An 18,160-nucleotide genomic window follows, 5' to 3' on the forward strand; every position below is an offset into this window, starting at 1 on the left:
CCCCGCCCCGCCAACATGGCGCTGGTGCTGGTGGCCGAGCGGGGCCGGTACTGCCTGCGGGCGCTGCAGCGTCAGTGAGTGCGGGCCGGGAGGGAACCGGCGTTGGCAGCGCCCGCGGAGGGAGGGAGCCGGGCTGGGGGGGCGGCTGTGGGGGCCGGAGGAGCCGCGCCGACAGGCGGAGCGCTCTGCGCTGAGGGGGCGACGGGCGCTGGGCCGCTGCTCGGGGCGGGACGGGCGGCACGGAACGTGCCCGCTTCTGTGGAGAACAACGAGCCAGAAACGCTCACAGACCCCAGCCCGGCAGCTTCAAATGCAGGGTTTGCAGCACGGTTGCCCTGCAAGCTGGTTTGGGGTTTGGTGTCCTTTCCTGTCCCGTCCCCCGTCCCCCCCCCCAGCCACCTGTGTGCTCTCTGTAAGGACAGGAGGAATGGGTTTCTGTGGCGGTGTCTGTTAGAGCCTCGGGGTCCCATCTCTCTGCTGAGGCCGTTTGGTCATGCGGTGCCCAGGATGCCTTGCATCTTTGTCTGATACTGCTCCAAAATTACAGAGCTTTATCCAAGATAAAGCATGTGTGTTATTGCCCCTTCAGGAGTTCACTTTGTAGCTTATTAGCCGCTTAGCCTTCCGTACCCGATTTATTCAGTCCTTTCTCTCAGGTGTAACTTCTCACTTCTGAAGTTGTTAATGGCTAGGAGAGCTCAAGTCTCATTTTTCAATCTCTCCTTCCCTGGTGTAATTCACTTTCTCTTGCACCACCTCACTGCACAAACAGCTGTCTGCTGTTGCTGCTTGTGCCTCTCCCTCACACTTGCCCTCTGCAGTAAACCCCAGTGCCTGATTTACCTGCCAGAAGACATGAGGTTGCTCACATTCGCTGTTCCAATCTGAATGCTGCTCAGGAAGCAAGAGGGAAATCTGTTGTTCCCGTTGTGTCTAAAGGAGAGCCCTTTCAAGGAAACAACAAAGTCTGCACAACCTTACCATGTTGTGCTTGGTTATGCTGTGTTTAAATAGCAGTATCAGCAGCTTGGCACTGTGCTTTCACTGAAAATAAAAGTTGTTCAGGTGTAACTTCTTTGCATTCTTCTCTAACAGTTCTGTGTTTGTAATTGCACAGGCCATGGAGTCCCGTGCAGCTGTTGGCGAAGTGTGCCTCCACAGCAGGTATGTTGTGCTTCCTTTAGCTGCCAGCCTCAACTGCTTGTGTTACGTGGATGATTTTACAATGCTTTTAGACTGTTTTAGCTGTACTTTTTGTGCTTGTTTTTTTAATGAACGTTCTATATTTGTATAGTTTTGGGAAACAGTAGTCTGTACCTGACTTAACAGAAATCACCTTTAATGTGTGAACAACATTTTGAGTAGTTTTATCTGTCATAGCTGTACTCAGCTCACATGAAAATTACTTATTTTCGTGATGTTTCCCTGATGTTCCTTTGTGATACAGAGATTGCAAAGCCTGATATGACAGTATTTAAGCAGCACTAGAAATAAGATAGTAAAATTCCACAAGGTGATCTAAGCTGACCTTCTTGTCAGATTTCCTCAAAGGCTACATTTTAGAATTCTGACATGTATTATCATTTTATCGATTAATTTAAACTGCTTTAGTTTAAGTAACTAAAGTAATACATAAACACTGTAAATTGAAAAAGTATATTTCATTTTAAAATTGCTTCCTGTGCTTTGGTCTTTTAAACAGAGGGTCACAGCATTGGGAAGATTCTGATTGCAAACCGAGGAGAAATTGCGTGCAGAGTGATGCGAACAGCAAGGAAGATGGGTGTGAAGTCTGTAGCAGTTTATAGTGAAGCAGACAGAAATTCCATGCATGTAGCAATGGTGAAGTATATTCGTTATGTTTATGATTGGTTCTGGAAACACTGAAGCGTGGGACTAACATTCATTTCCAATGGTAGTTCTCATGAGTAAGCTAAATGTGAAAGTTGGTGTGTGCAGTTGAATTTTCACCTCCGTAGAGTTATTCCCAAGTTTCCCTTGAATCACTGAATGGTTTGCTTAATCTCAGTATCAACACCTGACAATGTTACAGAAAGCGCAGAAAAGTTTGGTGCCCACTGGGAATTAGAGAATGAACTTTGATTTTGAGAAGAGTGTCAGAATTTGTTTTTTCTAGTTGAGCTGCTCTCTGAAGTGAGGGATTTAATCTAAGATTTAAGTGATTTTAACTGTTGCATGCCAGCAGTCTGGTAAACGATAAAATGAGCTCAGAAATCTGAAGCTAATACTGCTTTTCATTGTATGTAATAAATTATCTATGCAATATCTATTTTTGCTGTGTCAGGCAGATGAAGCGTATTGCATTGGTCCAGCACCCTCACAGCAGAGTTATTTGGCCGTGGAGAAAATAATACAGGTGGCCAAGACCTCAGCAGCACAGGTATGTTGGTCACAACCTTAAATCTTTGAATACATGCCTGATGTTTAGCTTTTCATGTTTACACATGATAGTTCCATCTTTTGCTTGCCTAGCAGTATATTGACGTTTCAGGGTTTTCTAAGCTAGACTAATACAAAAATAGGCTAGTAACTTTATTCTATTTTAGGCTATTCATCCAGGTTATGGTTTCCTCTCAGAAAACACAGAGTTTGCAGAGTTGTGCAAGCAAGAGGGAATCATCTTCATAGGTCCGCCTTCATCTGCTATCAGAGATATGGGTATTAAGAGGTATCTGTTTCCAATTTGTTACTTGGTTATGCAATTTATAGTTTGCTAAGGCTAATTTTGTTTATTATTCTATTCCACCAGTTTTAATGTTCTTATTTTTTATTCTGATTTTGAAAGAATAAGCTCAAAGTTCCTGTTGACATAGGATTGTTCAGTCATTAGGATTTTAATAATTAAGTACCTAACTGAATGTGGTCTTGTGGGACTGGGACCTTGCAGTGTTATATTGATTCAGATTTAGCAGTCAGGTTGGATGTCTTGCGTATTGGTACCATATCATCAGAGGTTCTTGTGGCTGGTGTAAAATGGGATGGTGAGTTTTATTCATCAGAGGACCTTATTCTTAGTTACTTGTGCTGGAAACATTTCTTTGGTTTGTGAAGTCTAAGTCAGGGATAAGGAAATAAGGTTATTACTAACACATGAAGTGTGTAATAGTTTCAGAGAGCTAATCTGTTATCACTTGCTAATATGAGGGTGAATTACCTCTGTTATTTATCTAATTTGGCGTGCTTGTTGGAAGTTACTGTTATACTTGAGTGTTTCATGCCATCCTGTATGAAAAGAGCTTTATCTTTGTACAACTTTAAATGTAGGTTTTGCGAGGTCTAATGTGGTGATTTGGAAATGTGTGGTTTTGACCTCCATGAAGTGGGCTAAAGGGTAGAATAGAGCAATAAGCCTGAAAACTGACTGCCACTTTTATCTGGAGGTCTTGGAGGAAAAAAAAATCCCCACTTGAATCATTTGATTAATTAATTACAGTAAAATTTGGTGTAACACATCTATGTAAGTAGTCCCATTGAGATCAGTGGAACTGCTTTTATGAAGAGAATTAAAATGGGTATCATAGACGTGTTTGGAACTTATGAGAAAAATGTCATTGTCATTCTAAATATAAAACTGTTCTGTCAAAGCACTTCCAAAGCTATAATGTCTGCTGCTGGCGTTCCTGTTGTTGAAGGTTATCATGGAGAAGATCAGTCAGACCAGTGTCTAAAAGAGCACGCCATGAGAATAGGATATCCAGTAATGATTAAAGCTGTTCGCGGCGGTGGAGGAAAGGTAAAGAAGCTAACACAGATCTGTTTATCACAGTTATGTGATATGCAGTGTTATCTTGCATCACTTTCTAGTGGCTGATTATTCTAAAAGAATTGTATCAAAACAAACTGGAAGGCTATTTTTGGTTAGAATGTATTAGTAATGTCCAGTACAGCAAGTGAAACCTGACTGCCTTTCATTGTTGAGTCAGACAAGAAAGTAAGTAGAGAATGTAAAGTGAACAAGTTTTATTTTTATTTGTTTCAGTGGCTTTCTGGAAAATCACATAAGCAGGTGGATTGTTGTATTGGTTTATCTGGGTGAAAGTAGGTGACTTGAAGTTGTTACTTAGTGACTTCATTAACTTATTTGATTAACAGTTTTAAATGTTACATAAAAATGATTAGAGATACATTTAAATTTTTTATATCTAGACATTTTTTGATATACAATGAATTCCCAGCCTAAATCTGAATTTTACTTCAAAAACTTTTCTATGAAAATGGAATGATAGAGAATTGGAGTTATTTCCAAAGTAAATAATAAAATCAGTTTTTTTTCTCTGCCAATATTGAAACACTTCTGTGATATTTAAGAATCGAATTGAGTTTGGCACTCATCTCTGTCAATGGAATGATCGTGTCTATATGCTGCATTTTCAACAATGCTTTCAGTAGGACTCCATAGGGTTGACTTATTGCATGTTGGTGTGCATATTTAGGCATTATTGTGAAGTTGCTGTTTAGTCATGAACCTGTTGGTGTGCATCCAGGATTTTTACTATATTCTTAGCTATTTAGATACGGATTTATTTTTGTGTTTACTAAGGGCATGAGAATCGCTCATTCAGAAAAGGAGTTTCTGGACCAACTCGAATCAGCACGGAGAGAAGCAAAGAAGTCTTTCAATGATGATGCAATGCTGATTGAAAAATTTGTAGATAATCCAAGGTGAGAAAGATGTCTTAATATAAAAAGGGTAATATTTATTTTACTGTTAAATAAACATAGGTGTTTTAATAATAGAAGTTGTAGTCCTTAGCTCCTATCTGACCTGGGTAACTGAGCTTATTTTTACTTTTTACAACATTTTGACAGAAGTATTTTAGTAATCTTGTACTTTACATCTTCTTTCTTGTACCATCACTGTAAAGAAAGAGTTCATAAGAAAGAAAGCAGTGCCTTGCTTGTGCTGTCCAATGGGCATGAGAAGATCTCATTAGATTCTTGGGGAATTTGCCTGGCATTGGAGGACTGTCTGGATGGTGACAATTATTTGTTAATTTTGTACATAGAACAAAGTTCCACCTCCTCATAGCTGTCTCTGAAATGGTGTGTTGAAGTAAGTAAGGTTCTTGAATCAGGACTGCTGAAGTCAGTGGCAGGGTTGGTGCTTCAGTATAATGCACTGTGACATTTGTTATTATGAAACAGGCATGTTGAAGTCCAAGTGTTTGGTGACCAGCATGGCAATGCGGTGTATTTGTTTGAAAGAGACTGCAGTGTGCAAAGAAGACATCAGAAGATCATTGAAGAAGCACCAGGGGTGAGCAGAGTGCTCTTACATTTTCCTTTTTTTCCTATTTCTTTTTTTAATAAAACATTTTTAAAGTCATTGCTAATCCCATCTGATCTATTTAATGGGTAGAAATTTATTTCTAATTCTATGTACTTGTTTTAATTTTGCTATAGAAAATGTTCTAACTGAAAAAAAAAAAAGATGTCATTAGGAAAATGATTTCAAGAAAAAACTGCTAATTGTAAGTGAAACCTAAGGATTATGCTGTGGTTTCTAAATCTTCATGCACAGGAGTTTAATATCACTGAAATTTGTGATCTGATGTATTTTATTATTACTTACAGCCAGGAATTAATCCTGAAGTTCGAAAGAGACTTGGAGAAGCTGCTGTGAAAGCAGCCAAGGCAGTGAATTATGTGGGAGCAGGTGAGTCTAAATAAATCAATTGTCTTAGGTGTCCATCCTGAGAATGTCTTGTAAAATGTCCTTTTCTTAAATACTTCAGGAACAGTGGAGTTTATTATGGATTCCCAGCATAATTTTTACTTCATGGAGATGAATACCAGGCTGCAGGTGGAGCACCCTGTTACAGAGATGATCACTGGGACAGACTTGGTGGAATGGCAGCTTAGGGTGAGTGATAATTGATTTTACATGCAGAGCCCCTTTTTTGTCTGGTGAGTAATGCTCTTTGATAGTGCCCATGGGATACCAGCTGTATTTTCAGATGCTCGTGTCATATGTAGCCAATTGGGTGGAATTTTCTTTGCTCCAGAGGAGCATCTCCATCCACTTGTGGAGATAAAAGTTATTTTCCCATATATTTAACAAAATTATAGAGAATGTGGAAAGTAGGAGGAGTAGGGTCCTGATCTTTCTCCTGGCATTCTAACCAACTTCTGAAACTCTAGTTTAAATGCATTTCTGGCCCAAAAATGATTCTTTGATCAGACTGCAGAAGGAAAACTCTTTACAAAAATATCTGATTTTTGCCAGTACGGTCCTCCTAAAATAAATGTGTAGTTGTGTGGACTGGAAACAAGCTATTTCCATGTGCAGGGAGAGATTACTTGCATGTTTGGACAGGAGGTTTTGGACCTTAGGGAACTGGAAATTAGAAGCCAATTCTACTTAGGTAAATCCAAAAGTCAGAACAGCAGCATACATTAAGCCTAAGTAGATAGGGTGGTAAAGTGTTTACATAAGCAGAAATTAAACCAAAATACCAAATGCTGCTGCAAAAAGGTGGAGCTTTTGGCTTGCAGGTCTAGGAGTGGAAGCTGAGCATCAAGGGCTGAGTGGTATCCTGCTGTCCCTGCTGAAAGCTCTGGTTTGGTGACAGAAGGCAGAGTATGGAAAACGCTGAACAGTTACTGCTCAGAATTCTCTAGTCTCAAACTTGTGTGGTTTTTGTGTTTGTTGGCATTCCTGTATGTGTAATAAAAATGTCTTTGAGGAATAAATTGGACTTATTGAAGGTTCTTAAATTACTAGGAATCCTCGTAGAGAAAGAATCACTTACATGTACAGATCCCTCAGTATGAGAGAGAATCAGCAGTGCTGGCTGCCAGTGATCCATTGCAGCATCTGCTGTTAGAACCATTTTTCTCTCTAATAAAATCTTGTCTTAGCTGATCAACCTTTAACTTGAATGTTTAATTTTTTTTTTGGCGTGGCAGTAGGGGAAAATAAAATGATAATGTTTCTATCATATTTTAGCTGTGTGAGGTCAATTTACAGTAATAATTCAAAGCCCATTGATTGGTGGATCTCAGAAAAAAGGAAGGAGTAACTTCAGAGTTTGCTACTTGTAATTTAACACTTGTTTTTTTTACACGCTTTCTAGTTGTTTGTGTTTGGAAGAGGGATATTTAACCTTTCACACATTAACAGAGTGTTGGTCCTGGATTAAAGAAGAAAAACCTTTTCAGGTTGCAGCAGGAGAGAATATTCCACTAATGCAGGAAGAGATTCTGCTCCGAGGCCATGCGTTTGAAGCTAGAATATATGCTGAAGACCCTACCAATAACTTCTTGCCGGGGGCTGGACCCTTGGTGCACTTATCCACCCCACCGCCTGATAGAGACACCCGCATAGAAACTGGGGTCAGACAAGGTACGGCTGAAGGCAGCGGTTTAATGGGAAATACTTGATATTCTATTTACTTCCTTATTCATCTCTATTCGAGCCATTGTCTCTTGGACTATGCTGATTATATTCTTACCATAATTTACCAGTCCTGCAGACTGCAACCAAAAAAATAAAAGTTTTTGTAATGTTACCTCTACAAAAGCTCCGTGCTGAGATTTCCCTTGGGACTGAAAAGTCAGATCAGATCGTTAAAGATAAATATTCTTTAAGAGCATACAGAGACGTGGCCACTACTTGTTTCAGAGTTCAGTGCTGTGTTATGCTTTCAGAAAGAACATGCTTGAGTGTTACAGAACTTTCTTCATATATTTCAGGTGATGAGGTTTCTGTTCATTATGATCCAATGATTGCAAAGTTAGTTGTATGGGCCGAGGATCGTGAGGCAGCACTGAGAAAGTTGCGATACAGCTTGCATCAGTATAATGTAAGTAAGAGGAACCTGGTGTGGTTTCTATTCTTGAACACCTTGAGCTAACAACATGCAGATAAAATCACCTCTCCTTACTATTTCTGGAAAGCTTTCTTTGACTTTGTCATGGACAAAGGTAATGTTTTGGAAGCAGAGTGCTTTTAAGAAATCTACACTTAGGTATTAGGATTTCTTAGGTAATAAAACATACTAGTTGAATTCATTTTATTCATTTTATTCATAAACTTTGTGTTTTGTTGCTGCTGTGTAAAGAAAGTTTCGATGAATAAGTTGAGCAGAAAGCTGTGTATTCATAACTTCATTTCACTTTGGCAATATGCTTTTTTTTTTTTTTTTTGACAGATTGTAGGATTAAGCACTAATATTGATTTCCTACTGAGCCTGTCAGGACACCCACAGTTCGAGGCTGGAAATGTGCACACTAATTTCATTCCTCAATACCATGATGATCTGTTTCCAGCCAAAAAGGCAACCCCACTTGAAGTTGTCTGTCAAGCAGCTCTAGGACTCATACTGAAAGAGAAAATGTTATCAGATGCCTATAGAGATCAGTCAAGTGGTAAGAATCATTCTTCTTTTGCTTTATTTTACTTGTGACTGGATGAGACAGTGCTGTGAACACGTGTGATTATTTTGTGTAGTCTATTTTTGCCTTGTTTAATGCCTGCTCAGAGTTTTGCATTATAGCATTAGTCCGATACTTACGCACACAGCAGACTGTGGCTTTTGTTAAGAGAGAGATATTGAATATATCGCCACTGTAATGTACAGACTGCACTCCTAGGCACTCCAGATAGCACCTATCTGAAAGACCTTGGGGTTCTCAATCTGTGTCACTGTGTCCTTTTTGCTCTTTAAACACACAAGCTCTGAGTATCTCATTGTTAGTTCTACAGTTGGTCCAAGGTCTTCAGAGATGGACTGACTGGCTGGGACTGGGAGGGGCAGTAGAACTTAATGGAATGAACAGGACTCTGGGATCTGAAAGTTCATGAGTTCTGATGCTGTTAATGCCTATAACAATGGGGCATGTGATTACTGTTAACAAAAACTTGATATAAATATAATGTATGCTGCCAGTGTCCTTGTTCATTTACTTTCCTTCCCCACTTGGAATATCTTAGAAGCACGGAAGGTTGGGATTCTTGTTTTAAGAGAGGAGGAACTTATCAGGCAATATTTAATAGTGGTGTATCTGATGAAGTCTCAAAGACACCAAGTAACAGAAAGTTTCTCAAACTTTCCAGGCAATCCTCTACCATGAGTTCAAACTCTTACAGTTAAAACCTTCCGCTAAAGTTTAATCCGAATGTACTGCGTTGCCATAGAATTCTCATGCTTTCTTGTCCTGTTCAGGGGTGTGGTCACGGAGAACAGTCAATATTCTTCCTCTTAGCAAGTGCTGTTGTTGGTGTCTTGTTTTCTGTAGGTTACACAGCCTCAGTTATTCCTTCTTGAAGTTTGAGTTTGGGATTGTCTCCAACCTTTATGTGCAAAATAAATATGTAAGTTTAATGGTAGTGATACTAGGATAGTCTTTTTTTTCTTTTATGGTTTAAGTTCTAAATGTTGTGTGGTTTGCCAAACTATAACTAAAGTAACATGTCTGTATATTTTGTATTTTAGATAAATTCTCACCGTTTGCATTCAGCACTGGTAGAAGAATAAATATATTATATACTAGAAAACTGTCTCTACTGGATGGAGAAAACAGTAAGTGAATAAAAAAGCATGTATGAAGGAAGAGGAGATAGTTGATGGATCAAGTTATTTCAACCGGTACTTGAATATTCAGGTTAAGAAATAGAACTGATACTGCTACTATTTGATAAGCAATTGAAGCTGGGAAGGAAGTTCACAACGTTGCAGGTTTAATTATTAAATCTGTCCTCTTAGATTTGGGAGAGGTGTAAACTAAATTCAAATGACAGTAGTAATGTTTGTCATTTAAATGAATAAGGTTGAGATTTTGGAAGAGCTTTTGGCTTTTGTTTGACCTCACGTTGGTGTGACAGCATTCAGCACTCATTTCCCATAAAAAAAAGTCTGTGCTCTGTCCATGTAACTTGAAATACAGATTCCCAGAGCATGACTTCAGGTGTTCAGGTTTGGAGAGTAAATTGCCTAAAATTTAGTGTGGAATCTTCAGTGTCTGCTAAGCTAATCTGAAAATACTTGTTCTTTTTTTTGGGGGGGGGGGGGGAGAAAGGGTCTTTTTTATGTCTCTTTTTAAATCAAAATGATAGACTAAATATTGTTTATTTGTTATTATTCTTTGGGTCTTCTTATTAAATCTACTTACACACGTGTTTTGTTTTATTGCACAGTTGTGGATGTAGCTGTAACTTACAATCGAGAAGGGTCATACAACATGCAGGTACAAGTAGACTTTGTTCAGATATTTCATTAGATAAACAAAGAATGAAGTTCTCGTAGCCTTCTATTCATACCAACTTTTAAAGTACATATATCCTACAGAATACAACTCCAGACACATAAACTTGTTTCTTAAGTGGTTGTCTCTAAAGTAGTGAGAAAATTATTGTACTATTGTATGTATATCCACATGTCAGGTAACTCATACCTTTTTTTTGTGGATAGGACTATTGAGATAACCCTCATTGCTCAAACAATTCTCAGAGTATTTTGAGTGTATTGATTACCTATGTAATGTGAGAGAGCTTTTAGAGTTTAAGTCTACCCATATAAGTAATGTCAGCAAAATCTAAAAAGAGGCAGGAAGGAATGTTGTGTTGGGGGAGGTGAAGCGCAGCTGGGGAGAATGTAGACTGCCAAGAAGAAAGGGAGAATGGGGATTGAGGTGGAGATGGAGAGAATCTGAAGTTATGGGTTGGAGAAGCAGAGCTGTGTGCCTTGGAAGCTGATGATGAAGAGGACAGTGCCATGGGAGTGCTACAAATTTAACTCAGCATGCTTATGTTCATATTCTTATCTTCACGTTCTGAAGTTGTGGCACAGATCACATCACTAAACAGAACAGTCTTGATAATACTAACTTCTGCTTTATTGTTTTAGTGTTCCCGAGGGGTTAGGCTTTGTCCTTACAGAAGCATTTAACTTTCAGATTCAAGACAGAATGTTCCTGGTTTCTGGAGAGATCTTCAATGAGGGCGATTCAGTTTACTTGAGGTCTTCAGTTAATGGAGCAGTGTGCAAGTCCAAACTGGTCATTTTGGACAACATCATTCATCTCTTCTCTCCGGTAAAGTTCTTTTGGTTATCATCAAAAGTTTAAAGTTTTGTCCATATTGACAGTGCTTGCCAATGAAGATGACAGTGTCTTAGCAGCCTACCTCCCCCTTCTGCAAACAGCCTTTACTAATATTCTAGCACTTTCTATGCTGTTACAGTGTGAATGGGGAAGGTGTGGATTTGGGGCAAAGATCTTCGTGGGGCCTCATTTTCACAGGCATAGTTCCTTCCTCTCTGGTCCTTCAGCAGCAGCAGACACAGCTTCTAAGGACTTCAGCATTGCAAAGCAGTTGGTGCACCCATAGTCCTTTTGCTCTGGCCCCAGTTGTACTACAACCTGAAACATCTGCATTTACCTCTACATAAAGCTGTCCTGTCCTGGCCCATGTCAGCACATGTACTAGTGGTATTATTTTATTAACTCTTGCTGTTGGTTTTATTTTCTGTAGGAAGGCAGTGCTCAGATTGGCCTTCCTGTACCCAAGTACTTATCTGCAGTGAGTTCAGCGGGGACGCAGGGTGGTGCCGTAGCACCCATGACGGGCACTGTTGAAAAGGTGATTATAATAATATGAGTGGGAAAATGAATTCTACAGAATTATATCAAAGTTCAGTCTTACAGACATGGTGTTTGGTTCTGTACTACCAGGAAAGAATTGGGGCCAAAAATGTCATTGCTGCACGGCTCCTCCCAGTTTCCAGTTTTCTAGAAGTCCTGTTTAGATTGACTTTCCAGTAGCTGCCCAAGAGTGTTTTCAGTCTTCTGGGCTTTTTTGAGAGGTCAGGAAGGTATGAATACATAACTAATCTTACTGTTTGAATATTTTTTCCTTCACCTTTATTGCTTTCTAAGCCAGAGTTCCTTGAAGTGCTACAGGCTGTTTGACCCATTTCATCTGAGCAAAGAATGTGATGAGATATTCTTGGGAAAAAAAAAATAGAACGTTCAGCAATGTCTCTTTTGTTAGCTCTGGTTTTTGCTGCTTCTGTTTTTCTGTTGTTTTTTTTCCTTTAGCTCAGCAAATTGTGTGGTTTTTTTGTGCGATGGAGAAGTTTCATCATAACAGAGATCTTCAAGATAGTTAATTTTAGTAGTTAGAGGAATGAACCCTGAAAGGGCATGAGCCGTATCAGAGGATGCAGTACACTGACTGAGGATCTCTTACATTCTTGAATGATACTCTAGAGTCCTAGAATGTCCTGGGTTATGAGGGGACCCACAGGGGTCATGGAGTCCAACGCTTGGCTCCACATAGGACTACCTGAACATTAAACCACATGTCTATGGACATTGTCCACTTGCTTCTTGAACCTCACCAGGTTTGGTGCTGTGAGCGCTACCTGAAGTTCAAGAAGTGTTCTGAATCAGGGCTGTGGAAGAATTGGTAGCTGCCGAAATCCCTCTGGATTTTATTTTTAGAAGAAACTTAGTGGCTTGCTCCAGGAAGAGGTCCTGGACTTCATGTCTTAAAATAGAAGCTTTTAAAACCCAGATGGAGTCGAATATATTTTCTCTTCAAGTGTTTCCTCTTCGACCCATAAATGGCTTCCTGGTCAACCTGTTGGCTGTTACCAAACTTCTTTATAAAACCTTTGACTCCCCTTGAGTATTGTATAAGGTACTCGAATACCCAGTTTGACAATGATAAAGATATTATGAGGCTGTTCTGTAAATCCACTACTAAGTGGATTGTCCTAGCCAAGATCTGACTCATGTATTTTAATGGCACAGAAATGCATGACTTTGCTTTTTTACATTTGAATTGTAGGTGTTTGTGAAAGCAGGGGATAAGGTTGAGATTGGCGACCCTCTAATGGTTATGATAGCTATGAAAATGGAGGTGAGTGACTTTATATAAAGTTCTATTTGCTGAGAAAATAAAAATATGGTCATGCTTGTATCAGTTTGATTGCATTAATGAAAAGTGGTGTAGATTGTCACTAGCAGATGTCATTATTACTTTATATGCTGTAAAACAAGTGTTGTGTCTGTTGAGCTTTTATGGGATTACATTTGTTGTTGTTATTAACAAATGCTGATGATGTAATCCCTGGCACTCTGCAGATGTGTTAACATTCATCTGGTTCCCTTGTCAGTCCTTCTCTCCCCTCCCCAAGAAGCAATGGCCCTTTGATCCTTTCATTTTTCTAGTACAGAACTGTCTGGGAATATTTCTTGCTCTCTGTGATTCTAATACTTGTAGTTACTTTGTGCAGATATTCAGCTCATGGTGACTGCAAATGTGCCCAGGATTTTGTTGGGCATTTTTTTTATTATTTACACAAAGGCTTTATCAGCAGCACACTAAAAATTATTTTAGTTGTCCACATGGCCATCATATGTTGTCACGTTGCTTGGCCACGGCTCAAATTGCTTGAACTATGGTTCTTGTAGCCTGAACTGTTCAGGTTTAGGTTTATTAGTTTATTTTACCTGCATATTAGTATATTAGTTTGTGATAGCAGAATTAATATTGTTGAGAAAACTCCCTTTTTCCTTACAGCACCTTTTAAAAGTTACACTAAAATTACATGGAATACGACATCTCTGCACACTGAGAAAATAACCCCATCTACAGTTGAGTGCCAAATGTTTGTTCTCTCCAGCTGACATCTCAGACCTCTAGCTGGGCTGTTCTCTTTGCAGAGTGTGAAATTGCAAAAACATTATTTAAAATGAATCCTTGCTTAATGTGCTTTTGAATATTAGGCTCATCCTGTGTAGAAAACTACTAAGAATCAGAGCTTGAAAGGAAAACTAACAAGTAGGCCAGTGTGAGGATCAGGATTGAACACACTGTTCCTTCACTGTCACTCATAGCTGTGTTCATATTTCACTGCCTGTAGTAAATCTGCAGATTCCCCTTAGGGGAACAAATCTGTTACACAATTAATATTGTAGACTAAAGCTGTATTATTTCTGCCTGCTATCTAATGTGACAGGAAAAATGTTATGAAGCAAAATAACTTTCAGCTGTTCATACAGCAAAATACATTATTATAGCGTTTCTGTCCCTAGTATATTTATCAAAATAAATGCTGGTGAGGAAATAAAACTTGAAAAAGGGCTAGGGTAGCATTTTAAAATAGGGCTTAAAATGAATATAGAAGTGTTGAGGAAATAAGTGTGTTGTGTTCTATTTGCACCAAAGAGTAATATTAGTGTTTGCTGGAGAGAGAGAGGGAAAAACAACCAACCCTTGTGCTGATTCACTGTTGATCTGTTTCTATGCAGCATACCATAAGGGCTCCAAAGGCAGGAGTGATAAAAAAGGTGAATTTTCAAGAAGGTGCCCAGGCCAACAGACATGCTCCACTAGTGGAATTCATGGATGAAGCGGCTGAATCAAAATAAAACTCAAGAAAGGTGCATTTTATTTTTTCTACTTTGCTGATATTCTCTCTGGAGGTTTCTTCACATTTTTATCAAAGTGTTTTGTATAACGGATCGTGGAATTGGTTTCCTCTGCACACCCTGCGTTGGCTGCCAATTATACTGACTGAATATCACTGTGCTGTAATTGTGTATGTAACTTGTGGACCTACGTGGTGGTTGTTCAGTGACTGTGTTTGCCTGTGGAAAGACATCAGACTGGGAAAAGACAGGGTTCCCTTAAGGGATGGAGAGGTGAGTAAGGGCCACATAGAGAGCTGAAGGGTCTTCTGCCTACTTCTTTCAAAGATGAAAGAACTTACTTCCATTCAAAGATGCCTTTTTTCCGTGGGATGTGAGAGCTCTGACATGAAGGAAAACTGAACGGTTGTAATAATTTCATGAATTAATTTCTCATGCAAAATTCTTGTTTGTGGCCTTATCTTTTTGCCTCAGTAGGGAATTCAGGACTGTTCATAGCCCAGGATCCTTCTGTCTTTTTAGGTGCATCTGTTTTCCCATTTACCTCAAGGAATAGTGGTAGCTGGCATTTCAAATATTATTTTAATATACTTTGAGATACCTGATAAAAAGCATTTGAAGAATACATAGTAGGATTTGCTGCACTAATCAAAGTTGGAATGTGACTGCTTTCCGAAAATAACGTTTGATCTTTAAACATGAAGTAGTAGCACTGAGAGGTGATAAGCTTATTTAATACTTGGAAAGTGTGCCAAAATAAAATACTGACTTCAAAATCCTCATTCCTTTCCTCATATTGTTTATGTTCCAAAGTGTTATTTATTAGCTGAAGTTGAAGCACCAAGGTCTTCATAACAACGTGAAATATGACTAAGAAAAATATTCCTTTTTGCATCTGTCATATTGTAGAAGGGAAAATTTGTAGGGTTTTTTAATATGTAAAGCAAACATTTCTCAGACAGCATGCAAATAGTTTACCAAATATTTATTTTAACTTGTTTAAAGAACAGCTCAAAGATACGGGAACAGGGGAAGAAGAAAGTGTGTTAATTGTGACAGACTTGCAAAATCTTCTCACATTTTGGTTAAGGTGGAATTGTGCTGGTCATGTAGAATTTTGATGCATTGATTTTGGATGATAGTAGAGTTGATGCTGCACATAGGGACAAATACAAATGCTGCAGTGATCCCAAACCTGTAGTTAGATCTGTGCAAGTGGATCCTTGGGCTGGTTTGAAATCCTATTTCATAGTCAATATACAGTGTCTGTACAAGGGAATTTTCTGCTCAGATCTCGTACCTGGCAGCCTTACCTGCAATGCAGGCAGAAACTGTAGAGATGAAATGTGGGTTTAGGTGGTCTGTATATTAAAACATTGAGTACTGCTTTTCAGTATCCCTGCTAATCCAGTGGACAGCTAACAAAAAAGTAAAATTTAGTGATCATCTTGTGGAGTATTTCCACACTGATTTTTATTTACCACTAAATAAAAATTAATCTTAACTTGGATTGTTTTTTTTTCCCCAATTTTGTTCTTTCTTTGATCGTTTATGTAAAAATGTTTATGTATTAAAGGGTTTTAATCAGCTGTATATGTATCATCTGATATCTGAGGCACTACAACCCAGAGATTACATTTAGGAAGCAGTAATCTGAATGTTCATAATGAGTTCCACTGCAGGTAAGTTGAGTGACTTGCTTTTATTTAAAAATTGAATCTGCGTACAGAAATGGGAACTTAGGTCTGAAGGGATGCTACAGATTAGCTTTTTTTTTCCCTACTTGACATTACTCCATTTCTACATCTGTTTTACTATGCTGAATCTAGAGCAAATCATTCACTCTCACAGCATGAGGTTCTGTGTCCACGCAGCCTGTGTTGCTTGCTTTTCCCAGCCAATGGACAGCAGCATGTTCTTAGGAACCTGAAAAGATGTTATTCCTTGGGAATGAAAGGAGAAAATCATTTATCATTTTACCTGTTTCAATTTTCTCTTGCTTCTGAAAATCAGCTATTAAGGCTTCCACCATATGGGTTTTCAGTGAATTTTGGTTTTTCGAATAGTGATGGTTTTGTTTATTTTGGGATTTACACCCTCAGAAAATCTCTTGCAGAAGTCACTCTCAGAATTTGTACACTTGAAATAACTGCTGCAATGTGATCTAATTTATGTGAGAGAATTATTAAAAGTAGGTTGTTCCTGCAATCTAGAATTTTAAGTTAAAGTATTTGTTACAAATGTGAAATCTGAAACGTTTTCTTGTGTTGTAAATGTGAATTGGTAAGAGCCATATGATAGTAACATCACTGTAACTGAACTGATGTCTGTGGAGCACTTGATCGTTGAGAAAGGAAGAAAATTATTCTTATTCTTATTGGTCAGCAAGCTTCTTGGTTTTATCAAGCACATAACGTCCTGCTTTGTAATGTGAATGTTAACCATACCAAAGTTACAGCCCCCCTAAGCTGTAGTTGGCACCAGCACAATATCTCAGTCGGCTTTGCACTCACACTCAGCTGCTGTCAACTACTATTGCTCTGATAGCTTAAAGCCAGTGAAGGTCTGGACTGTGGGGCCTCAGCTCATGCTGAATTAGTGATTAGCAAAGCAGGAGAGCAGGACTGTGTTCTTATTTCAGCCACTGAGTCACTGTGACTGCAGGCAAAGCACTTGGTGTGCACGTTTGCCTTTGTTTCCTCCTATGTAATAAGGATGACGGTAATTGAAACGGTGTAAAATTTGTGGACACAAAGACTTCTAATTTTACACTTGCTTGTAAAGTTGCAATGTAAGATTTAGACTTCAAGATTATAACCTTGCAAGTAGTAATATATTTTATAGAATAATTATTTTTGCCAGTAAATTTTAAAAATAGTTTCCAGCATGCACTAACTTCTTTGTTCTATGGTTTTAACATCTAGTGACCAGGAAACCTTAGGTTCTGTTTTCAAGATGAGTAGAAATTGAATACTCAAGTGTTTGGCAGGACCTCTAACACTCAGTCAGCAGGAAGGAAGAAAGTTGATCTCAGCAGTGTATTCTTGTATTGAAACAACTTATTCCCCTTTTAAAGGGCACATCAACTGATGCTTATCACAGGTATATTCACTTCTGTCAGTTATTGTTTTGTTCGGTCATATCAGGAATTATTGACTGTATTCTATCTGTTCTGTTTGTAAAAAGCTCAGCAATGCTGAATGTACTGCATTTACTGGAATGGTCAGTGGCAATGGAATAAAGCCTGAACACAGAGCTTTTACACAAGGTATGTTTTCAACAGATACTTGCAGAGTTACATTCCAAATTTTTACACATGAAGGATTCACAAGTAAATATGACTTAATGTTTTATGATACCAGGGGAGAGCCTCCTGTAGCAGAATTCTATTTGGAAAGTAATTGACACCGAGTGTTGTATTAGAGAAAATGGAAGAAGTTTAATTAATCACAGGTGTGTATCACTGCCCCTTAAAACAAATAAACCCAACATTGTAGAAATTGGTAAGACTAATGCAAAGCCATAATGCAAAACAAACAAACAAAAACCCCACAATGCAAACATTTATTATGTGGACTGACCATATTTAATGAAGCAAAGCTTGGATTCTAAAAGCAATGCAGTATCTTCTATGGAGTATTTGATGTTAGCTTAAAAACTGTTGATTATGCAATTAATCCACTTTAAAATTAGCACAGATGTTCTGGTTGAATACCCTGTATTTTTTATTACAGAAATAATAGGTAAGTAAAACACATGT

General features: G+C 38.6%; 2 protein-coding genes across 2 annotated transcripts in view; both read left to right on the forward strand.

Moving 5' to 3' along the window:
• MCCC1 (methylcrotonoyl-CoA carboxylase 1) lies at positions 1-15,910 on the forward strand. Its single transcript, NM_001006551.1, is given in 19 exon segments — positions 1-74; positions 1,118-1,164; positions 1,703-1,842; positions 2,306-2,401; positions 2,568-2,689; positions 3,607-3,754; positions 4,562-4,683; positions 5,167-5,278; positions 5,596-5,677; positions 5,757-5,884; positions 7,183-7,366; positions 7,717-7,826; positions 8,175-8,391; positions 9,459-9,545; positions 10,160-10,209; positions 10,918-11,055; positions 11,495-11,602; positions 12,815-12,886; positions 14,281-15,910. Coding segments are annotated over 19 exon segments (2,142 nt in total). The 5' UTR covers positions 1-15; the 3' UTR covers positions 14,401-15,910.
• DCUN1D1 (defective in cullin neddylation 1 domain containing 1) overlaps positions 14,682-18,160 on the forward strand; it is a 24,424-nt gene continuing 20,945 nt past the window's right edge. The window contains exons 1-2 of the mRNA XM_046898428.1: positions 14,682-16,082; positions 17,587-17,668. The gene's annotated coding sequence lies outside the window, so the exon portion shown is untranslated. The remainder of the gene's footprint in view (positions 16,083-17,586; positions 17,669-18,160) is intronic.

Source organism: Gallus gallus, chromosome 9 (genome assembly GCF_016699485.2).
Source record: "Gallus gallus isolate bGalGal1 chromosome 9, bGalGal1.mat.broiler.GRCg7b, whole genome shotgun sequence".
Lineage (NCBI taxonomy): Eukaryota > Metazoa > Chordata > Aves > Galliformes > Phasianidae > Gallus > Gallus gallus.